The 24,077-nt window shown below is 55.7% G+C and overlaps 1 protein-coding gene across 1 annotated transcript in view; it reads right to left on the bottom strand.

Annotated features, from left to right (window-relative positions):
* CCDC180 (coiled-coil domain containing 180) overlaps positions 1 to 24,077 on the bottom strand; it is a 51,003-nt gene that overhangs the window by 17,768 nt on the left and 9,158 nt on the right. Inside the window, exons 10-24 of the mRNA XM_045296528.1 lie at positions 23,318 to 23,397; positions 21,894 to 21,982; positions 20,511 to 20,633; positions 19,473 to 19,646; positions 17,568 to 17,683; positions 15,768 to 15,894; positions 13,475 to 13,514; positions 13,082 to 13,335; positions 12,965 to 13,000; positions 11,330 to 11,556; positions 10,076 to 10,251; positions 8,418 to 8,598; positions 7,293 to 7,439; positions 6,130 to 6,274; positions 5,802 to 5,918 (exon numbers count right to left, since the gene is read on the bottom strand). Coding sequence (XP_045152463.1) covers positions 5,802 to 5,918; positions 6,130 to 6,274; positions 7,293 to 7,439; positions 8,418 to 8,598; positions 10,076 to 10,251; positions 11,330 to 11,556; positions 12,965 to 13,000; positions 13,082 to 13,335; positions 13,475 to 13,514; positions 15,768 to 15,894; positions 17,568 to 17,683; positions 19,473 to 19,646; positions 20,511 to 20,633; positions 21,894 to 21,982; positions 23,318 to 23,397 — 2,032 coding nt within the window. The remainder of the gene's footprint in view (positions 1 to 5,801; positions 5,919 to 6,129; positions 6,275 to 7,292; positions 7,440 to 8,417; positions 8,599 to 10,075; positions 10,252 to 11,329; positions 11,557 to 12,964; positions 13,001 to 13,081; positions 13,336 to 13,474; positions 13,515 to 15,767; positions 15,895 to 17,567; positions 17,684 to 19,472; positions 19,647 to 20,510; positions 20,634 to 21,893; positions 21,983 to 23,317; positions 23,398 to 24,077) is intronic.

The raw sequence follows: 24,077 nt of genomic DNA, 5'->3' as shown, positions 1-24,077 counted from the left end.
CTTCTAATCAAGCCTCCACAGGAGGTACTGAGGGTCTAGAAGTGGCGTCATCTTGGAAGGACTTTTACTCCTTGCTGGTCACCCCGTGTTTCCGGAGTGCAGGGTCACGCCATTGCACGTTTCACTTCCAGGTGATCCCAGAAGGGTCAGACTTCGTCTGAGCCACCCTCAGCTGCTACTTGTTTAAAGACCGGCTCAAGAGTCACGTATTAGGGGACTTCAAAAAGTTTGTGTAAAAATTCCATTATCTTTTCATTCTATTTTCCCGTGAACATTTTGAAGTTCCCCCTTATGTTGTTATTATTATTGTTGTTGTTGTTGCTTGAAAGCGTGAGTGAGGTCATCAGTTTATCTGCAGGACAAGCAGGCTGGGGCACACAGGACTCTACAGAAACAGGAGGCCATCTGATCGGCCACAAGCAATGTTTTCAAGATATGAAGATGGAACGATTGAATTATATGATAGGTGGATGATGTGCCGATAAAACTGTAAAAAAAGAGGAGTAGCAACCAGCTACAGTAAACTTCCATTTTCCACTCCAAGAACTAGACCGATACTTAAAACGTCAGTCGGGGGAACAGGATTACAGTACTGGGATTCCACTGTGAGTGGACACACAGGAGTAGCATTAGCTCTACTGTCAGGAACACAAACACAACCTCTGTTTTAACAATGGCACGGGTGCCGCCCCAGCAGCAGTGCCGATGTCAGCAGCCATTTGGTTCTAAAGGATGACTTTTCTTGTAAGAGCTCTTTCCACATATCCATTGTTGTGGTTCTTAGGTGCCTCTGAGCGGGCTCCGAACGAAGCACAGCGATGCTATGTCCAACACAACAAAGCATCCCTGGCCCTGCGCCATCCGCGCAATTCTTGCTATGTTCCAGCCCACCATTGCAGGCGCCGTGTCCATCCGTCTTGCTAAAGGTGTTCCTCGTGTCCGCTGCCCCTCTACTTTACCGAGCACGATGTCCTGCTCCAGCGACAGGTCTCTTCTGACAGCACGTCCAAAGGACGCCCCCAAGCAGCGTTATCGGCTGTACTTCTACCAAAACAGATGTGTCTGTTCTTTTGGCAACCGGTGGTACTTCCGATAGTCTCTGCCAGCACTGTGATTCAGGTTCAACTTTCACACGCACGTGAGGTGACTGAAAGTACCATGGCTTGGGTCAAGGGCACATTCGTCCTCAAAGAAACACGGTTGCTTTCCAACGCTTCAAAGAGGTCTCCTGCAGCGGATGTGCCCGGTGCGGTGCACTGCTTGCTCTAGCAGGAATCGGTTAAAACACGCCGCTTTGACTGTCCACATCAGCTTCTGTCTCCGAGGCACAATAACAGAGGCTAAAGGAGGAGTCTGCTAGGTAGGTACAGCTTAGAGCCAGGGGGTGTGGGAAAAGGTAACCCCATCTGGGGAATGAGGAATTGTTGAGGAAAGCAAGCTCAAAGAAGCAAGACCAATAACATTTAGAAATATACCAGCAAAACAATCCCACTCACAGTCACTCTGGGGAAGGGGCCAGGGCGCAAGGGTAGGGGGTTAAGGACTACAAGAAACCCACCAGGCAGGCAGGGTGCTCAGCGGGCTTGGCCCTCTGTCAATGTACTAACTCAAGTGTACGAACACTATACCCTGCTTCACGGAACCTCTGTACTCTTAATTTCAAAAAACCTATGAGCCCTGGTGGCCTAGTGGCTCATGCGTTGGGCTGCTAACCACAAGGCTGGCAGTTTGAACCATTAGTGAGAAAGGAGAAAGATGAAGCGTTCTACTCCTGTAAAGAGTTACAGTCTCAGAAACCCACAGGGGCAGTTCTCCTCTGCCCTACCGGTTGCTACGAGTCGGAATTGACTCATGGCAGTGAGCTTGGGGCTTGGATTCTTTGTTGGATGCTGGGTCCCGTGGGCGAATTATTTCTCCCAAGAAGCAAGGGCTGGAACCAGCCTGGGATCCACTGTAACAAGTCACCACTGAGACACAGAGCTGGACTAATGAGGTCTTAAAAGGGGGATCTCAGCTGAAAGAGCTCAGTCCATTAATATCCAGCCCTGGTGGGGTCCAGCTCAATACTAGACGGCCCATCTGCTAACCCATCCTGGTGGGAGCCAAGGCCAAAATCTAGAGCCACGTCACGTAATGGAGATGAGCAGGAGTCTGGGCCGAGACAGACCCTTAGCGGGTGGCCTGCAGGCAGAGGAGTGCTATCAATGTCTGAGATAGCTGACCTTAGGTTAAAAGAAGGGGGAGATTATTTCTTATATTTTAAGAATAGAACATCAGTAATGGTTTTTTTCACACATATAAAAAAGCAAATGGTTTGTCATAAATAGGTAGTCACATATATCCACACTTATTACAATAAACATGGTGTTTTAAAAGATATTCAAAAATATTGCACAGCTGTATGAAACCCAGGATTGATGAACCTAAGAGGCAACAAGTAGAATGAGGGTTCCTGGGGGGGAGGGCTCCGGGAGGGGGGCAGATAAAGGGGGGCTGCTATCAAGGAGGTCAAGAAGGAAGAGAATGCTTTGAAACGGATTGTGGTCGCAATCGTACAACACTGCCTGATGAGGCTGAACTGTGGAAAGGTGTGACATCTGTAGAAGCCCCGATAACATGGTTTTTTTGGGGGGGAAACAGATCATATGACTTGGACAACCATATGAATAACAAGTTAATTTCCTGTGCTTTTTCTTCCAAATCTGTTAGAATTATTCTCTACTGTTTGTATTAGTCCAATATTTTCCACAGTGAACATGTATTTTGCGGTCTTTCCATAGACATTTATAATTTATCATCTTTGTCTTAAATTGTGTGGCCAACTTCGTAGACATTTTGTATAGAAATATATAAACATTCTTATTTCATGTAACTTGCTTGATAATAAATACATTTGATAACATGTACATTGTGAGAGCAAGGTGATCTATAAAATATGACACAGTAGAAATTTTCCTGTAAATTAACTGAACACATCATGTTCCCAAAATTGAATGAAAAAATCCATGTCATTTGAAACACCCAAGTGATACCAATAATGAAGTGTTAGCATTACAATTAAACAAAAGGGAAGAAAATTTATTTTGCTTCTCACAGTTTTGCATGTTAAAAATAAAAGAAACCACTGAGTACCGTACATCCCCCAAATATCAACCCAGGAAGGAAGGTTTTGGCCGCATCTGCTGGAGGACAATTAGGAATATGCCCCTTTGACATGTACCGGGACTCCCCTGCCCGAGGGCCTTGGGGTGATTTAAGGGCTCCCACATGAGGCACTCAGCTCACGCCTCCATACAAACTTCCTTTATTGAGCAATTAATGTGCACCAGGACTGCTTACTGCAAGGTCAACAGTTCAAAACCAGCAGCTGCTCTGGGGGCAGAAAGATAGGCTTTCTACTTCCCTTAAAGAGTTACTGTCTCAGAAACCCCCAGGGCCAGGTCTCCCCTGTCCTGGAAGGTTGCTCTGATGGCAGTGCATGAGGCTGTGCCAAGAGCTGAACGCACAGTCCCTCCTTCCTCCCTGCCATAGATGGACCAGTTGGGTTTGCTTTCAGGTCACGGAGGAGGACGCAAAGGCCCCTGGGGCACACAGAGGCTTGTCTGAGGCCACTGCACATCTCTGACCCAGAATCCCCACCGGCTGACTCCACACCCCAGATTGCAGCAAACCTCTTCCCTTTGAGTTCTAGTGAGCCACGGGCAGGGCTGTCTAGCTCATCTCTGCTTGTTCCGGCACCCAGGGGGTCCTCAAGCACTGCTCCAGGATGATCCAGCAGGCCTGGGAATCGCCTCGGCTTCTTTCTCCTCCCCTCTCCAACCACCCCAAGGCTTGCCCATCCCACCACCACTCAGCTCTGGAAGGGGTGCTCTCCCTGCCAACACCCTTGTCCTGACTTTTATTCTCCCCACCCCGGCCCCCTCACACCTCCACCTCCACCTCCCATCCATTCTACACCTGGCAACCTGACTGCCCCCAACAGGTACAGCCCGGGGCACATGACCCCACTGCCCCGATGTCATCGCCAGCACCAAGAGCATGCGTGCACAAGGCTCTGCCTGGGAGGCCCGGCCCCTCTCTGGCCTCCCTACCTTCTCTCTGGACACCCTGCTCCTCACACCCGGCCAGGCTGCGTCCCACTTCTCCCTCCAGCGTGTTTTTAGCACCACTTTCTGGGCCCAGGTGGTATAGTGGTTATGAGTTGGGCTGTAATGAGGGAGGTGCTGGTCAGCAGTTTGAAACCACCGGCCACCCCGAGGAAGAAAGACGGGGGGCTTTCTACTCCCATACACAGTTACAGTCTAGGAAACCCTCAGGGGCACTTCTACCTTGCCCTGTAGGGTTGGTATGAATCAGCATCGACTTGGCAGGGAGTTCTTTGTTTGCTTTTTCCCCGGGTCCAGGTACAACCTGGCCTCTTGCCCCACAACCCACACGTCTCCCTTGGTGGCACAGGTGGAATGTCATGGACAGGTCATGAACTTTGACCTGTTAGATCTGGGTTCACGTGCCAGCTCCTCTGTGTAAGAACTCTGTGCTTCTGCTCAAGTGACACAAGGATTACAAGGGGGTAGCCCCCAAAACCGGAATCCCCCCACCCCGAAGCTATGTATTCCTATTTTTTTTCTTTTTTTACAAAACAACCTTATCACCTTCAAAGTACTCTATAGTCCACTTAATACATTTGTCAAATCTGCGATTCTATTCTTGGAAACATTTTTCAAACTCATCTGTTTGGATGGCTGACAGCACCTCCCTCCTTTTTTCCCTTCACCTCTTCTGTGTCCTCAAAGCACTGTCCTTTCGTGTCCCTCCTCATTCAGGAGACAAAAAGAAGCTGCACAGAGCGGGGTCAGGTGAGTTAGGTTTGTGGGGCAAGAGAGGCATGTTGTTGTTGTTGTTGTTGTTTGCCAAAAACCGGCACACTGAACTGGCTACATGAGCAGGTGTAGCGCCGTGGTGGCAAAACCAGTCCCCGTCTGCCACAAATCAGGCCTTTTTTTGTCGCACGCTGTTACGCAATCTTTTCAGAACCTCTAAATGGGACGCTTGATTAACAGGCTGACCCGGTGGAACAAACTCCATATGCACTACAGAGTCGACATTTTCGTCCATTTGGCGATCAGGATGAGGTTTGTCATCAACCAACATTTCCCCTTTTTTGAAAGGAGAAAACCACCCGTGCACTTGAGTTTTCCACCGTGCTGTCCTTGTGAGCTGTGTTCAACAGCACAACAGTTACAGCCGCATTTTTCCTGAGCAGCCAACAAAATTCCACAGCCACATGCTGTTCTCTTAAACCGGCCATCCCAAAAAACGAAGTTCGAGTGACACTGATTTTATGAAAAAATTCGCTGTGACCAGCAAGAACCTTCCTGGGTGACGCCCCTGGGTGCAATCACTCTGAGCGAGTTGCCTAATGCTTGCCTAGGGGGGGAAATGCATACTACGAACTTTCTTCTGTTGGTTGTTTTTGGGGAGGTGGGGGGTGGGGGGTACCCCTCCTATTTGTCTCAGTTTCCATATCTCCAAAATGGGGGTCAAAATACCCCTTGCCCCCCTACTGCTCTGCAAGGACCAGAGCAGCATATCAAAATGCGTGGCTCGGCCAGGAACGTGGTGCGCAGGGCCTGAAGGAAGGTGACTGTCACTGGGGCTTACCTTCTGCCTCCCCAGCTGGTGTGCACGTGCCTTGGGGGCCAAGACGGTGGTATCCGTGCTCCCAGCAGCTGGGACGGTGCGTGCTTCGTAAACAGATGGGACCAGATAAAACTTCACAGCTGACCACGAATCCCTCTTACCTCACACTTGATGTTCACTTGCAGCCTTGTCAGCAACCGCTGGATTTTCTCTATGAAAATGAGGTCCACAGAGAGATTATGGAATTTACTTTCAAACTTATTGATGATTTCATTGGCCTGGAGAGGAGGGGGAAAACAAACGGAAAGGGGGTATGGCTTCATTTAGATTCGATTTCTTTTTTTTAAACTTTGGAAGTAGAGGTTGGAAGGCTAATTAATGATTGAACGGTGGGCATGCTCCCCCATCCAGCATGGGAACAGGTGAGGGGACCACCTTGTAGCTCAGGGCCTGGCAACCTGGCTAGGGGCGTGGGCAGGGCTCACCCACCTGGTCCAGGTACTCGCTCTCCATCTTCTCCATGTTCACCATGATGAGGCTTTCGACAAACTCGATGCGCGAAGCCTCCTTCTCTAGTCGGCTACACAGGGAGTCGATTTCTTCAGCAGAAAAGTTACCGCCCTCTGAAAATAACCTGAAAGGGATTGAGGAGAAATAAAGGCCGCCTGCTAGGCCCCGGAGTTCCCTGCTGTCCCAAATGCGGGGCTCGCCGAGGCTTCAGGCGCAAAGGACCAGGCCAGGGATAGAGGAGCACAGGAGTGGCACTGTGGGGGCAGTGCCGGCTTCCCCATGTTGGCCAGTTTGTCGGACCAGACACAGGGTCAGACCCGAGGGCAGTGGTTCTCAATCTTCCTAATGCCTCGACCCTTTCATACAGGTCCTCATGTTGCGGTGACCCCCAACCATAACATTGTTTTCGTTGCTACTTCATCACTGTAGTTTTGCTACTGTTAGTAATCGGGTGACCATGAAAGGGTCGTTCAACCGCCAAAAAAAAAAAGGGGTCGCAACCCACAGGTTGAGAACTGCTGCCCTAGGGAGGCAAGCGCAGTGCTGGCTACCTGCAAACGGAACCCTTTCCTGCGGGATCCACACAGGAAGACCTGCACAGAGCCCCCGGGGCGGCACGGCCCATGGAATGAGCGTGGCTGGCCGGGCCACGTCAGCCTTGAGGACAGCACCGGGAGAGAGGAAGTTAAGGGCAACGGGCCTTTGGGGAGAGGTTTCCACTTTTGGGGTAACATTCTGTGTTTGTGGTTAGACTTTGGGCTGCTCACTGCAAGGTCAGCAGTTCAAACCCACCAGCCTCTCTATGGAAGGAAGATGAGACTCTCTGGTCCCGTAAGGAGTTACAGGCTTAGAAATCCGCAGGGCACAGCGTGACCCAGTCCTATAGGGTCGCTCTGAGTCGGCATCGGCTGATGGCAATGAGCTTGGTGTGTTTGGGGGTTGGTGTTTGATTGCACCAACATTGTTGAACAAAAGATGTATGACTTAGAAAACAACCGTTTTTTAAAAAATTAATCTAGCCTGTCACCAATGTCAAAGACGAAATCCAGGATGATTTGATTTAGGAATGAGTTACAAGGCTGTGCCGGAGCGCCAAGACCACGCCCCCATGGAGCCACGTGGGGGTCCCCGGCCCCGCCCACCTGCAGTTTCTGACGAACTCGATGTTGGTGAAGCGCAGCTTGCCCAGACTCTCCTCCAAGTACTGCCTGAAGCTGCGCAGGGACACCTGGATGACGTCCACGTAGCTCAGCAGCTCCCTGTGCAGCGCGTTGCTCAGGAGCACCAGCCTGCGGGGCATGGGCGGGCAGGGCGGTGAGCCCCCGGCTGCTTCAGCTTCACGTGGCCTGCCCAGCTGTGGGCCACCAGAACCAGAGCCTGCTCCTCTGGGTAGGAAAGGGGCCCTTGGGCGGAAGTTCAAAGTGCCAGTCTGTGCTGGGCACTGTAATTCACAGTGTGCTAGTGGAGGGTGGCGCCCCCCACCCCGGCTCCTGTCACCCCAAATTTCCAACACACTCTTTTCAAGCCCCGTGCTCAGGGGCCTGAGTACCAGGTGTTCAGTAAGCTCCCACTTTGCAACCAAGACTGTCTTGACCTGGTGCCCCATGTGCTTCTGACCGAGATGGAGACGGAGACCCCCGTGAGGGCTCCTGACTGGTTACCTGTCTACCTGTTTACCCCGAGACCCTCACCCTCTCCTGAGCACCCTGGGCACACCCTCTCCGGAGCCTGGCCAGTGCTGCTTCTCTGATGGGGGAATTCTGGCCCCTCCTCATCTCTCTTCAACGCTCTACCCAGTCCCCACTGAGTTCACCTCTTCCCAGGCTGTCCCCTTTCCTATGAGAGGCAGAGGCTGTATCAAATCTCCCCAGAAACCCGGCAACGTGTGCGCTAAGGACAGCCATCACTGGATGTGGAAGATCGGGGTGGACAGAACCCTGGGGAGGCCCAGCGGGCTCACGCCAGAGTCTTTTGTAGAGGTGAGCTCAGAAGAGAAGATGCCAAGGGGCCCGGGAACCTGCTCCTGAATCCACTAGAGGGAGCCCCTGGCTGGGCAGGTGGTGACCATGCTCAGCTGCTAACCTGAAGGCTGGAGTTCAAGTCCACCAAGAGGTGCCTCGGAAGAAAGGCCTGGTGATCTACGGGCCCCAAATCAGCCTGAGACTCCCAAGGGCTCTACTTCTGTTCTGCAGTCCGTGGGTCGGGTTGGTGGTGGTTCCCCAGCAGCAGGCGGGCGGGCGGGCAGGTGGCAGCCCCGGGGCCCTTACTTGTGGCTCCGGGAGGCGTTCAGGAAGGTGTGCTCCATGTCGAAGATCTTGCGGCGGAAGTTCTTGCTCCTCAGGTCTTGCTCTTCTTGGAACTGGCGGAACATCAGCCTCTCCTTCTTCAGCGTCTCCACCACGCCGGCACAGTGTCTGTCCACCCGCCCCTGGTGCAGCAGGAGCTCGGCTGAAAGAGGACCGCGCAGCGGGCCGCTCACTGCTGGCCCTGCGGCACCACAAGCACCCGCACGGCCCCGGCAGGGACCAGCCCCAACCTTTCCTGCAGCTGCAGAGCAGGGACCGCCCTGGCCAAGTTCCCTTCTGTGCCCACCCTACCCCTAGCCCCACTCTTGCCGGAGGCTTGGCCCAGGGGCGACTGGGTCTTTAACTGGGGAGGGGCCTCTGCTGTGCTCTGCTCTGGCAAGGACCGCCCCACCCGTCTGCAGCAGAGGAGAGCAGAAGACAGAGAGCCCAAGGAGAGGGGGTGGGCGTGGGTGAGGGGTGAACCACGGTCTGCTAACAACAACAACAACAACGAGCCCCCGGGTGGCACAAACGGTTTGACTCCGCTGGTGACCAAGGGGTTGGTTGTTCAAGCCCCCCGGGCAGCACCGAGGAAGAAATCGGCCTGGCAACCCCGATTTCCCAATGACAGTCAGGAAAACCTTGCGAGCAGCCATCCTGCTCCCGTAACAAAACGAGCAGCCAACGCCGTGAAGATGCTTCTCAGGGGGCTGTTTCAGAGCGCCCAGGCGTCTTGCCGGGGGTCACACAGCTGGAGAGGCCACGCCACGCGCCCCCCACGCAGGTGTGCCATCCACGAACTGGATGGGGCGGCTCTGGTTCCAGAGTGACCCTCCACCCGCCCCTCCGCATGAGAAGCTCGACGAAGCAAGGAGACAACCGAAGCCCACTGAGTCAAGTCGACCCCGTTCTGGGGAAACCTACGTGGGACACGCGTGTTGCAGAGTGGACCCGTGGCCCACAGGAGCTTTCCTGGCTGTAACCTTTGCAGGCCTTTCTTCTGTGGTCCCAGTAGGTGGTTTTGAATCAACAATCTTTATGTTAGTGGTCAAGCCATCCAGAGACCTTCCACATATTGTAACCTCCCCTCCCCACAAAAAAAAACCCACTCTCTTGAGCCAATTCTGATTCATAGGGACCCGATATAGCAGCGGTTCTCAACCTGTGGGTCGTGACTCCTTTGGGGGTTGAAAGACCCTTTCACCGGGGTCGCCCGATACATAACAGTAGCCAAATGACAGTGACGAAGTGGCAACGAAAATAATTTTATGCTTGGGGGGCGGTCACCACAACATGAGGAACTGTATGAAAGGGTTGCGGCATTAGGAAGGTGGAGAACCACTGCTATCTAGGGTTCCCGGGGCTTTGGAAATCTTTATGGGAACAGACAGCCTCATCGTTCTCTCCAGGAGCAGCTGATGGGTTTGAACTACCGGCCCTTGCAGCCTACACCCTTAGTCCTTTGTGCATGCTCTTCACTGAGGATTCTGACCACCACCTTTATTCGGGAGTCTGGGGGTGATGACACCTCACACGTCTTTCACAGAGTGGTGGGGATGTGGTCAAGGCCACTCGGGGCCAGACAGGCGCAGGGCACGAGCGGGAGACAGCGGGCACAGGTGGCTCAGGCAGGCGCTCACCTGCCCGGAAGTTGTGGATGTCGCCTTCGATGTACCGGGCTCGGGGCTGGAGCAGGTGCAGACGCAGCTTCAGCTCCAGCTCCAGCTCCTCCAGCTTGGTGGTCAGGATGACCTGGATGTTGATGGCACACTGGTCAAACCATTTCTCGAGGTGCTCGAAAAAGCCAGTCCGGAGCCTGCGGGAGAGACCGGCCAGCAGCGAGGGTCAGCCCCGACCTCAGTCGGGACCAGCAGGAGCCTTCTCCACCTCGGCACAGAGCGCACCTCTCCTTGCTCTCCTCTCCCCAGTTCATTATGTGCATGGGCTGCTTCCTGTGTTTTGAGCATACAGAGACGGCTGCAAGGAATAAGCTCTGCGTGCTTCCAGTCAGTGTGGAGGTGTCCTAGCTGAATGGGGCGTGGGGGGATACCTGTCCTATTGAGAGACGCGGCCAGACGTGGCCCAGTAGGGTGGAAGCCCGATGAACCACGGGACAAGGAGGCCACGGACAGTCACTCTTAGACGAGACACTCATAACTCTCATTGCCTTTGAGTCGAGTCTGACACACAGCCCCTCTGAGAGAGTAATTCTTTACAGGAGTGGAAAGCCTCATCTTCCCCCCTGGGGAACAGCTGGCGATTTCTAACGGACGACCTGGTGGGTAACAGCCCAATTCGTGGTCCACTGCGCCACCAGGGCTGCTCACACAGGACCCTGGCGATGATGTGCCGGTGGTTACTGTGTCTCTTAAACACCCCACCCCCCACCCCACCCCGGTTCCAACGCTTGGTTCCTGCGGTGGTTGTGTGACTTCATGCCAACTTGAAGATGGGTGAAAGTGTAGGGGTGGTATTCAACCTGTCACTCAGGTCACAGCCTGAAGATGCCTCCTTGTGGGTGTGGCCTCCTCATAAGGAAGGTCCTGGGAACCTCCCTCTCTCTCTCTCTGCCTTCACCTTCCCGCTTGCTGCCCCTGGGAGCTGCCAGAACCCTGCCACGTTTACAACGAAGTTGGATCCGCATGACTTTGCCATTACCAGCCTGCGACCTTCCTGCACACCGCATCATTGCATGGGACTGCGTGAGTCTTCAGAGGGACCTACGGACTCATGTTGGGCTTAGGGACCAGAGCTGGACTGGCTGGGCTGCTTCCTTGATACAGACACACACATATCGGTGTCACGGGATTTGTTGCTCTACACAGTTACAGTACCCGACTTCAGCTAACAAGACCCTGCAGAAGAGACGGGCAGGAAAGGGCTCCTCTACTCACTGCTTCTTCATTTCTGCAAGCAGACTGGATGGAAGGACGACGTGCTCCAGGAACCTGGTGTCACCAAGGTCCTCGCTGAACATGGCCGAGGGGTAGGAATGAGGCCTCCAGAAACACTCCTCTTCTTCCAGGGGGAAGAAGACAAAGTACGTGTTCCCGCTGGAAGTTGTGAAGCTCTCCATGTCCTCCGTGGGGGTTTCCCCCAGCATCTCTTCCTTGCACTTGGCCTAAGCAGGTGACAAGGTGTCGGACGTAGGTTACAATCCCGACCACGCCTGCCTTGGCCAGTGACCTGTGGGCCTAATCTGGCCGACAGCCCCCGCCCTGTTTTCTTGTTGTGCCGCCGGGGTCCTGGCGATCCCAGGCACAACGGGGAGCAGACCCCGCTACAGATCCAGAGGGCTGCCCTTCCGAAGTAGATCACCAGGCCTTTCTCCCTAGTCCATCTGGTCTGGAAGCTCTGGTGACCCCTCCCCAACCCTCCCCAAATAATGCTTTTGAGAATTAGGAAATTATCCAATTAAAAAAAAAAAAACCAGAAACAAAAAATAAAAGTAAAAAACCTCTGGATTCTGATTTCTTTTCAGAAATCAGAAGAACTGGTGAGCCCCCCATCCCACAGGGCTGAGAAGACCATGCCCCCCCCACTCAGGATGCTCCTGCGAGTTGCCAATCCCCCTCCCGTTCTAGTACACACCTGTGGACATTTGAGTCTGGGGCCCCTGATCAGAGAGCATTCCCCTGGTGCCATAGAGGAGAAGGTGTCAGTTGAAATGTGTGGTTAGATTAACGCGCTTCAAGTTCCTATTCCGTGAGTCTGACTACTTCAAAGATTTCCCAACACGAGCCCTTCCTGGGTCTCTGAGGAGTCCTGTGTGGCAGCGTGCAGGACAGGAGGGCATGGGGGGCTCTCTTGTGCTACCCAGTCAGGGCAAGGCTCAGGCGGGTGAGAAGGTGGGGTGGGGCAGGCTGCTCTCATCTGGGGAAAATTACATTGAGTTACACAATTGAAAAGCAACAACCGGTTTCCAGTTGATTCTGCCTCACGGCAACCCATGCGTAGAGTGGAGCTGCCCCACAGGCTGTGGGGCAATGGCTGTGACCTTACAGAAGACAGCGGCCAGGCTTGACTTCAGAGATGCACCCCCTGGCAACCCTCGTGCCACGGAGGGGCGGGATAAAGTGAGGGGGGTGAGACGGGGAAAGGTCAGTCGTTAGCTGCCTGCGAGGTGACTCCACAGTGGGATGTAGGAGGTGGCGTGAGGACAGGAAGGGCAGTTTCCAGAAAGCGCTATTGTGAGTGAGGAACTGGATTGCCATGGGCGAAAGGGAAAGTGTGAGTACCTTCTGCACCCTCCCCGTGGAGGCTGGGCCCTGGAGGACCCCGCTCATATCAGGGGTGCACGGAAAGGGCAGAACCCAGACCCAGACTCACTGCCATCATGGAGCTGATGATGCTGATCGCAGCGCCCCACAGACTTCCGAGGCAACCACGGTTGACGGGAGTAGAAAGCCCAGCCCAGCCTTCTCCCAACTGCCAACCCTGCGAATCTCAGCCCAACGCGTAGCCACACCACCACCGGGGCTCCTACGCATACAGTTTCTCAGGCCCATGAGTGCACCTGCCCGGCCTACCTCCTCCACAGAGGTTCTCTCCTCTTCCTCCTCTTTCTCCTCCTCCTGCCCCTCCTCCTCCTGCCCCTGGTCTTCCTGAGCAGACAGGGAGAGCTCTGAGGCGCTCTCTTTCTGAACCGGTGCCTCCTCCGGCCCTTGGCCAGGGTCCTCATCCTCCGGGGACTCATCCCTCTTGGGTGCTCCTGGCGGGCGAAGCCACTCTTCGTTTGTAAAGGGCTGGCTTTCCGGGCTTTCCCCGCTGTCCTGCATGCCTTCCGCCTCGTCCCTGCTCTGGGAGGGACTGGTCTCTCTGCTGGCACTCTCGCCAAAGGCCGCCTGCAGTCCTCCCTGCAGCCTCCGCTGGCTCCCTTGGAAGAGCTGTTCATGCACCTCTGAGAGGCGCAGCACCGCAGGGTGGGTGGGCAGAGACAGGTTGGTCACCCAGGGGATCTGGACCCTGAGGCCTCCCTGACTCAGACATATGCGTGCGCATGCTCCCCAAGAACCGCCCATGGATTGGGAGAGGGTTACCTGGCTCCCGGTGTCTGAAGAAGATGTTCCCATCCAGGCTCTATGAGGGAAAGAGCACAGGCCTTGGGTGACCAGGGCTGCCATTCTCGGAGGGTCACTCCTGAAGGCCACCCTCCCCCCGGCACTGGCTGCGTGGAAGCCAGCACGGTCCCAAGCGAGGGAAGAGTTTTCCCTACTTCCAGGCAGCCCAGCGGCCTCCCATCAGCACCTGGGCATGAAAGTAATCATCCTTTTCTGGGCACACTTTTTGGCAGTGATCGGGGACAAAGGTCAACCCCCCCCCCCGTTCCCCAAGGGATGAACAAAAGTGCAGGCATCTGGTCCCCCCAAAGCTGGAGATGAACAGACTCGACAGGAATGGGCCCTGACAGCCCAGCTGCGAAGACCCCTGTGCTCCTGCGATGCACGGGCTCGGTGGCGGGTGGGGGTGGGGGTGTGTGTTGGGTAGACGGATCGCAGGGTGGTGGCAGTGTGCAGGGCCGGGTCCAAAGGCCTAGTGGAGGGACCCTGGGCAAGTCCTGCCAGCCTGGGGGGATGCTCTCTGTGTGAAATGGGATGGAGGCGGCATCAGTCTGTCCACCTGCCTCTCAAGAGTGACCTCCATCAGCCTCCACCTTGTGAGGCGGGACCACAAAAGTGTTCAATATTTAACCCAGAACCTCCCCAAACACCCAGCTGCTGTGGAGCTGACACCCACTTCTGGCGCCCGTCCACACCGCAGAGCAGGGCTGCTTGTGCCACCGGGTTTCCAGGGCCGGCAATGATCTCTTGAAAGCAGAGCGCTAATCTCTTGGGCATTTCTCCCAAGGTGCGTCTGGGTGAGTTCAAACTGCCAACTTTCCTACTAGTATCGGGGGTGGGGGGGGGCATTTATTAGTGATGGGGACAGGAGAGGAGAGAGGTCCTCTGGGGAGGAGCTGGGTATCCCCAGGTCTGTGCCAACCCCAAGCAAGTCTGCTCTCAGGTCACGCGGGACCTGGGCTGGTCTTTGGTGCCAGAACCGAATGCGGGGCAAGTCCACCAACACAGATGTTCATGGACTCCCCTGGGGGCAGCGGCTGGCACTGAGTCTGAATGGGGCGCAAGGCAAGGCTGTGCCACAGGCAGCTGATGTGAAATGAAATGCACAAGGCATACCTGCCCTTCAGGAAGGAGCCCTGGTGGCATATGGTTACACACTGGGCTGCTAATCAAAAGGCTAGCAGCTCGAAACCACCCGCGGCTCCAGGGGAGAAAGATGAGGCTTTCTACTTGCGTAAAGAGTTACAGCCTCAGAAACACACAGGGACAGCTCTACACTGTCCTGTGGGGTCGCTATGAGTCGGAATCAACTCGATGGCTGTAAGATGAGTTTGGCTCTTCAGGAAATGCATTCTGGTCAGATCCTCTGGGGTGTGAGGCAAGACCAAATCTGGTCTTTCGCGCTGCCAAGAGCTGGGGTGCGGACTTCTCCTCAATGCCTTCAGTCCCTGGGTTGGTGGTGCCGTTCTGATGATGATGCAGAGAGTCACTGGACAAAAGTGGCGCCAACAGCACCCGACATGCACGTTTGGGATGGAGAGACGTGCTGGCAGGGCAGGGGCAGGATGAGAGGTCAGGATCAGTGGCCACTGGACGTGGGCTGGCAGTGTGGGTGCACTGGGGACCTACAGAGGCACAAGCAGAGAGCTGGCTGGCAGGGGGCATATGCAGCAAGTGGGATGAGCTTGCCACACGTGGGAGCGTGAAGTGTGGAGCCCCAGGTGTGGGGGCCCGTGTGGGCATTGAAGAACTGTGTGCAGACTGGAGAGGTGCGGAGGGACTTTTGAGCAGGAAGATGAATAAGTCAGAGCTCTGTTTTAGGCTTATTGGCCTGGGGCAGGCGGGGTGGGGGTGGGGGAGCGGCAGCTGGGAGAGGGAGGGGGGATAGGGTCAGGAACTCGGCATCATAAATAAGCCCTGGTGGTGTAGCGGGTTGCACGCTGAGCAGCTCACCACAAGGTCAGCAGTTTGAACCCACCAGCCGCTCCGTGGGAGAAAGATGAGGCTGTCAACTCCTGTAAAGACGGAAAGCCTCGAGAACCCACGGAGGTGCTTCTACTCTGTCCTCCATGACGGCTGAGTGGGACTAGACTCGGGGACAGTGCGTTTCATTAGGGTTGTCCTTACAATCCCATTCCAGCCGCGAGCCCTGCGATCTGACCGCAGCCTCGAACTCGTGCGGCTCAGGAGAGTTCCGAAGTCCCGAGTGGGGAGAAGCAGCGGCCAGGCCCTCCCTTCTGCCCAGACAGGGGTCCCGTGCCCCTCTCCACACCTGCCCAAAGACTTCTCGAACGTAGAAGTGGCGGCTGAGGCTGCAGCTGTAGGAATGGAGTTCTTTCAGCATGATCTCCGGGTACGCCATCACTTCCTTCCTCAGCACGGCGTGGGAACTTTCATACCTGTGAGGCAGGTGGGGAGGCCAGAGTCTGAGGAGTGGAGACCGGGGGACCTAAGGACCAGGAGCAACGTCACAGACCCCAGGGAGGCAAGACCAAATCTGGCCTTTAGAGCCGCAGCAGAGAGCTGGGGTGTGGATTTCTCTTCAACGACCACAATCCCTGCATCATCCCTTCTGACGATGCAGAGGGTCATGGGACAACACATGTACCTGTCATGTGATGGCGCTGCTACTGCTGTGGCCGGCCCCTGACTCGTGACAGCTCTCCCCACCCGACCCCCCAACAGAATGAAATGCTGCCTGATCTTGCTCTCGCCCCATAACCAGTTAGGGAGAGCTTTCACTAGCTGATGCGAAGAAGCAGGTTGCCAGGCCTTCTTCCTAGTCTGTCCTGCCCTGTAAGCTCCTTGAACCTGCTGAGCAACCTAACAACCGGCAAGCTTCCCCCGACAGACAGACAGACGATGGCGGAGCTTGAGCTGCACCTGCCACAAGTCCAGCTGGGGCCTCGCATACCTGCCTGCTGAAGCATCATCACTGCTACATCCTGTGGCGGCAGCTCCCGCTTCCTGCCACTGTCTTGGTCCTGTCCTGTGTCACCCCACCAAACCCTCTGAATGCCAGACCTGGGGTTTTTGGTTTTATTTTTTTCAGGTCGGGCAATCAAGACTCAGGGGTACCTTATTGACCCGAAGCTGTGTTTCTGAAGCTTACCACAGCCACCTGTTTGGCAGGGCAATTCCATTTCTGCCGACGGAGCACACAGAGTGGGTTTGCACAAGGGCACAAAGACACAAGGAAGACCATGCAGACTGTCTTATCGGATGGACAAACGGCAACCCACTTGGGAAAGCTACTCAGCTAGAGGAGGAGGGGTCATGAAGTAGCACCCCCATGAGGGTAGGAAGTCTCCAAGGTCTTTGGAAAGGAAGTCATCTCAGGGCTACCCTTACAAGCTTTATTTAAATAATACTATACTATACGAAACAATACGATATACTATGCTATCATTATACTATACGTGTGTAGGGGGCCCTGGTGGCATAGTGGTTATATAGTGGGCTAGTAACCGAAAGTTCAGCACTTCGAAACCAGCCGCCGCTCTGTGGGAGAAAGAGGAGGCTTTCTAATCCCATAAAGAGAGACAGTCTCAGAAACCCACAGGGACAGTTCCACCCTTTCGATAGGGTCCCCATTAGTCAGAATCAACTCGAGGGCAGTGAGTTTTGTGTGCGAGATATGTCTATTAAAAAAAGGGGGCATTGGGGCAGGAATAAGGGGGGAAATTTCCACTGTCTATACTAGTTAGCTTTTTGAAAAAAACGAAGAGCACGCATGCTACGTACATTTTCAAAACAGGGACACGGCCTATATGCTTGGCCTTCAGAATGCACTGCCTCAAAACCTCTCCATCAGGTTTCCAGGTTTACCCCAGTGGCACCGTGTCCCTGAAGCCGCTGCGATGGCTGAAAGTGGAGCTTCAAAGGGCCACAAGCATCTCCAGAGCATGAGGCATCGGGTTTGCCCACCAGTGGACTGGGCACACCTCCGGGTTCCTGAGCAGGCTGCCTGTGGCCCAGACCATGAATCCCAGGCCAGCTGCTGGCTTCTGCCTTTGGGGGCCAGGTCTTAACCCAACTCCCTGCTGTCAGTCAGTTCCGACTCGTTGCTTACTTTGCCTCCATGTTCTTCAGAATGTCCCTGGCCCTTTCTAGATGTAACTTCAGGGTCTGCTCCAGGCTCTGCTGCCTCAGCTGGTCCAACAGCTTGTCCAGGCAGGCCTCCTGGGCCTGGCGGCAGTTGGAAAACAGAAAGCAGCAGGTGTGAGCTGAGGGGCAGGCCGGCTGCCCATGGGAGAGCTACACTCGTTGTGCCTTAGTGCCTCAGAGACCCTGCCCCTCAATGGACATCCTCTCCCTGGGGGGCGGGGGAAGGAGGACAAACCCACAGCTGTCTTTCCATTACATAAAGGGGCATCAGATCCGCCATCCTCTTGATCTTTCCACTCCCGCCCCCCGGGCCTTCTTCCCCTAGTCGCGCTCCTCTCCCGGCCTAGAGTCCTCTTCCCTCCCCAGCCCGATGGGGCTCTTTCAGAGGCAAGCCTCCGACTGGCCCCAGCCAGCCTGCTCAGGCCCTGCTCACTGCTGTTTTCTCCCACCCACACTCAGAGGTGCCGAGTGGGGGCAGGCTGGAAGTGGGCACCGCTATTCTGGGAGGGAGGAGTCCTGGTCAGGGGAGAGGCACCAGAGCCTCCGTCCATGCATCCATCTGTCTGTCTGTCACACACCCTCTTACAGACACTTTTGGCACTAGGCACCCACTCCCCGTCTGGCTCCATGGCCAAGCTGGCCAGTTTGAGGTTTGACCTTTGGGTCTTAAGAATCGCTGTTGAATGGATCTCGGTTCATTGCGTGGTCACAGTTCTTGGTTTGATTTTTGTCTCAATACCCTCAACAGTCCCATCGTTCAAAGGGAGGACCTGGACTCCACCAGCAAACGGTGACCTTTCCCGAGGCCCTCCCACGATGCCAAGAATGACTTCCCTCGAGCAGTCTGGAGATCCCAGAAGAGGGGGACCTCGACCTCACAGGGGTCCTGAAATATCCACCAAGCACGCTCCACTCCCTCAGCCTCTGGCTGCTTCCTGGGAGGTGGCACTGGCCACAGATTGGGGCCGTCTGCCCTTGTGGGCAGCCACCGCCTTCTGTCCCCCATGCCCAGCCCTTGTGGAATTCTCCCCCATTAAGGTCCAAGCCCGTCAGCACTTGTCATCTGCTCTCACTTGGTTGCTGCCCCGGAGCCTCCCCAAGTCTGATGGCCCTTTATACCCTGTCAGGGAGAGGGAGAGGGAGGGCTGCCATCTGAGGGCCCAGGGACACTGTGTGAACTGTGTTGTTACATCCCCTCAGACTTATCGCTAAAGGAAATATTGATTTTGTCATCCATGGTTTTCCTACCCACTGGGAAGCACACCCACTGGGAAGCACACTGTGGTGGGCTCTTATTACACCGGGAGGAAATAGAACATCGTCACCCCTGGAGCCTGGGGTGACCCTCCCCGGAAGGCTTGGGCTACATCCTGTGCTCCTGCACTCTTAGGAGAGATCCCTCTGGATATGCAGCCAGGCCTCCTCACCCTCAGACCTGGGGCCTGGGCCAGAGGTTAGGCAAGCCCTTGCCTCTCTCCTTCCTCACCCCAGCCCTCTCCACCCCCTGGTGCCCTCCAACTGTCCCTCTAGTGCCTGGGACTCCTTTCCTGGAAGTATGTCCAGTATCTACCGCCCTGCTGGCCAGGAGTTGGTAGAGCAAGAACCAATGGGTGAAGTTCTTCTTGATGACCCCAGACCTTGGCACTGTGCCTGGCATGTGGTCTGTTGCAGGTACTGGGCAATACACACTGGATGCATGGGTGGATGGGTGGATGGATGGATGGGTGGGTGGGTGGATGGATGAGTGGGTAGTTGGGTGAATGAGTGGATGGATGAATAGGTGGATGGGTGGGTGGGTGGATGGATGGATGGATGGGTGGGTGGGTGGCCGGGTGGATGGACGCAGATCGTGTTTCTACCTCCCCCGCACCTGGTTCTCCTGGTTCTGCTTCTGCCGGTGCTGCTCCACTCGTTTCTCCAGCTCCAGCTCCTGCCCCGACACCTCGCTCTGGTGGACCTCCCACAGCTGCACAGCCTCCTGGAAGTAGTGGAAGAGGTCCAGACTCTGCCTCTCCGTCTGCTTCCCCAGGCTCTCGAAGGATGCCTGCAAGGACAGAACCAGAGAAGAGCACTGAGAGGTCAAGGAGGAGAGCCCCTCCCACAGGGGCCCCCAGGCTGGTCAGCAGAGGCTCCGGGACTCTGAGGACCGGCCACCCCTGCCTGGGAACTGTCTAGCAAGCTCCACTTCTGGGTTGTACCTGTGCCATCTCACCCATCACCCCGGGGCACAATCACTGTGGTCTGCCCAGAGACACCCTCGGCCCCCTGACCCTGAAGATCTGTCCTATGTCCCACTGAAGCCCGGCAGACACAAGGCAGCACTGGGGACACAGAGCAGAAGGAGAAACCACAGGCGTGCCTATACAAGTGGCTGGCAGCATCAAAACTGCCCCAAGAGCTTTCCTTCTTCCGAGTTCTGGGCTCACGAGGCCGGGCTGTTGTGCGGGTGGGGGTAGAGGTGGGGGGTTGTCTATGTGTGTCTCACATCCTGCCTGAACCGAGGGCATGCCACTATGGACCCCCACTTGTTTAGGGAAGGCCCTGTGAGCAAAGCACACAGGCTTTACATGAAAAAAAAAAATGAAAAAACAAAGAACTTCTTTTTTAAATCAAAGGAACAGTCAGCCTTTCTTGTCATGTGAAAATGATACGAGGTTCTGGGCCCAGTGACCATAAGTCCCTGTCCTTAGAACGCAGTCCCAGCCACTGCCGTCTCGTCCGAGGCAACCTCGGTGCCACAGTGGCGGACAAGAGAAGTCCGAGGGAGGCCCAGGTCACGCAGAGCCGCAGCCACCACCTGGCCCTTTAAAGGAAGGCCCTGGTGCCCCAGCTCCAGGCTACACAGTTCTGTGGGGAGCTGGTTCCTGGGGCCCCCACCCCCCTCCTGTCGCATGGCCCCCGTACGCACGTCCATGAACTCCAGCTCCTCCTCCACCTTGCTCTGAAGCACGCCCACCATGTGGTAGAAGGACGGGCTCACCAGGTCGGCTGCCTCCTCCTCAGTGAAGGCTTTCCAGTCCAGCAGCTGATTCTGAAAAAGGGCACACGCCCATCTCCAGGACCCTCTGGGGAAGCCCAAGGCACACACGGTAGACACGGTGGGTCTTCTCGCACTGCGCCCCATGTCCAGGAGCTGTCAGCAGGCCACACCACCTGGTGCCCCTAGGTCTCTGCTACTCAGTTCTCAACAGCCCAGGGCAAGGCAAGGACACTAAGGTTCAGAGAAGGGCAGTCACTTGCTGGAGGCCACACTCAGGCTACCCACCCTTCGGGCACGAGCCGCCTCCCCGCAAGGCCTCAGCTCCCCTCACAGCCTGCGTGCTGCTGCTGCGAGCGAGGCGGGCACGGCTGACATTCGCTGCGCCCTTGAACGATGCCAGTCAGAAAGCAGCCTCCCCGTCTGTCACAGGATGCACCACACTCACAAGAAGGCAGCCTGCCTCCCCGAAATCCGCACTTTGCCCACAGCTGCCAGCTTCCACCTTGGGCAAACAGGCACCCTCGCCAGGCCCAGGGTGCTTTGAGGGGACTGTGGCAGCCCCGGGCGTTCTGTCTCTGTCTGCGCCCCACAAAGCAGAGCCAAGAGTCAGCTCCTCCAGGTGTTACTCCTGTGGTGACTAAGGTGCTGCCCGGCTGCCCTTTCACAGCCCCCACCCACCCCTACCCCCGAGCCTCATAGGATCCTATGAGTGCAGGGGTCCCTGCCTGTCTCCCCCTCCCGCCGGCCCCCTCCATTCTCAACCCAGCACACCTTCCTGAGGGTCCCACCTACAAGCTTTATCAGAGCAGCTGGGGGGTGGGGGCAGGAAGGGACATTTTGACAAACATCATCTCCTTCTAAAACCCAGAAAACCAGTCACTGAAGGGGCTGGTGGCTGAGCTATCTCACCCTGTGACCATGGCTGGCAGAGCAGAGGGAGAGACTGGGGGTGACAGTGTGAATTCCTTATGAAAACAAACAATTGGGAGTAGTAGCCTGTGATTAAATAGATCAAGGCAGGTTAGCCAAGGGAGGAGGAGGGTGAGGTCTGGGGTGAAGGGGTCACTGGAGGCTTCCAGGACCAAGCACAGGAGGGGAGGGTGGAAAAAGCGGGGGAGGGAACCAAATTCCGGGCAGAGGGAACAGAGCCCCAGGAGGCCCAGAGGCCAGGAGAGCTGGCAGTGGAGGGAAAGGAAAGCAGGAAGGTGGGGTGGTGAGGGGATGGGGCAGAGCCAGGGAGGGAACACCCACACCCATCTCCTCAGTTCATCTCAGGACCATGGTAGTACGGGGTGGGGTGGGGGGGCCCACCTTGCACTTCTGCACCTGGGCCAGGCACTCCTGCCAGGTGTTCTCATACTGCAGGCGGATGCGTAGCACGCAGTCCTGGTGGTAGGTGTCTCCAGGGATGGAAACAAATAAAGGTCTCAGCCGCCTGCCTTCCACTTAGCTTCCCCCAGCTAGAGGGATGGCTGCCAGGACCAGAGGTCAAGCCTAGATCTGGTGGGGGGGGGGGGGGGGGGGGGGGGGAGGGGGGACCCCTAAAGACAAGGGTCCCAGGTGGCCTCCTGACTGAATTCACTCTGGCCCCGACTCCTGACTCTGTTCTCGAGGCTAGGGAAGTTCTCTTGGGGAAACTGTGCCAAGACATACAACAGGCCCTGGGTGCAGTGCCTTGGGCTATGATGGACTGGCAGAAGACTTGGAAACGTCTTTTCTCTCCACCCCTCCCCACCCCCAATGCTTCCTCAAGCTCAAGCTCACTGTGTCCGAGTCCATTCTGAACCAGGTGAACCCTACAGGTAGGACAGAGCAGAAGGGCCACCGTGGCTTTCTGAGACTGTCAATCATCACGGGAGCAGGAAGCCTCCTCTTTCTCCTGAGGAGTGGCTGGCAGCCCCGGGTGTAACCACCTGCCTGCTGCTAGGGCTCTGTGGTTTGTAACTCAACGGCTGTGTAATTGGAGTGCATGATAAGCAGAGCCAGAAGCCTGCCAGCCACCTGAAGCGCAGTGCTCCTGGCAGCTCCTGCAGAGGGGCTGGTGGACAGCGCTGGGTGTAAAGTTAAGGGCACTGGGGATAGGGGGAGATGCAGACTAAACCTGATGACCACCTTTCCCAGCCGCTTGCTCGCCTCCTGAGGGTCACCTTCCCAAGGGGCGCTGTGATGGGCCCCTGCTGGGTCTTCCTGCCTCCACTGCTATACCGTGTGATCCACTCACAGACTCGGATCTCATCAGGTCAAGCCCAGAGCCCTCCCCTGGACTCCTACTGCCCTCAGGGTAGTAGGATACCCCTGGCCCTCAGGTCTGCCAGCCTGTGTCTGCTGCCCCCCGCCCCAACCCCCCCCCCACACACACAAGGTTTTAGCTCTGTGAGCCTCACTCAGCTCACTCTCTTGCCCCTACTTCCTGAGCTCATGACAGAAGCTCAAACACACAGTCACTGACTGTGTGGCGTAGTGGGTTATGTGTTGGGTTGCTAACCAAAGATGCGGCCGTTCAAAACTAACAGACACTCGGAGGGAGAAAGATGAGGCTTTCTATCCCTGTAAAGGTTTACAGTCTCAGAATCCCACAAGGCTGTTCGACTGTGTCCCGCAGGGTCCCTGTGAGTTGGACTGGACTTCCTGGCAGTGCTCAGTGGACTGGCTGAAGACCCCACAAAGCGAGCGTTGAGCAGCACCCCCGAGAGATGGGGCTGTGGGGGTGGTGGAGGCTTGCCGACTTGACTCACCCAGCTGCTTATTCATGGCAACGAGGGAAGAGTACCATTCGTTCAGCCGGGCTTGGGAGTAAACGGGGGGCAGAAGCTCCCTGCGGGGGGAAGACAGGGAGTAAACGGGGGCGGCAGAAGCTCCCTGCGGGGGGAAGACAGGGCGAGTCAGCAACACTTGAAGAAACACGTGCGTACAACCCCAGGGGCACCTTCAAGGAGGCTATGGATCTACTGCCACCGAGTGATCCTCCCTCACAACCCCAGGGGCACCTTCAAGGAGGCTATGGATCTACTGCCACCGAGTGATCCTCCCTCACAGGGGCCCTGCAGGGCGGAGATTTTAAATCTGCATGGGAACAGACAGCCTCTGCTACCTCAGAAAGACTGGTAGGCTCGAACCACCGACCTTTCGGGTTGCTGCCCAATGCGTAACCCACTATGCCACCAGGGCTGCTGTCCAGGCACATAGCTCCACAGTATTATATATGTAAGATAGGGATCTTTCTGGTGCTTGCTTCTTATGGGAAGGTGTTTTTTTCTGTTTTGTTTTTCAAATCCTAGGGAGTCCACTACTTAGCAAAACTTGATTTTTTTCTTTGAATGGGGAAAACCAAGCTATTTATATCACCTGACCATGGATTTCTACATCTAGGAACCCAATCTGAGACCAGATAAAATCCTGACAAAATCTATGCAGTCAGGTGTTCCGGGACCACATTCCCCATAAACATAAGAAATGACAACCTGCACACTTAACAACGGCAAAGTGTCTAAATAA

The sequence above is a fragment of the Echinops telfairi genome, unplaced genomic scaffold (assembly GCF_000313985.2).
Source record: "Echinops telfairi isolate 266 unplaced genomic scaffold, ASM31398v2 ScPeMD7_7410;HRSCAF=8448, whole genome shotgun sequence".
NCBI lineage: Eukaryota > Metazoa > Chordata > Mammalia > Afrosoricida > Tenrecidae > Echinops > Echinops telfairi.
The sequence above is the reverse complement of the archived record's forward strand: the minus strand, read 5'-3'. Positions and strand labels throughout refer to the sequence as shown.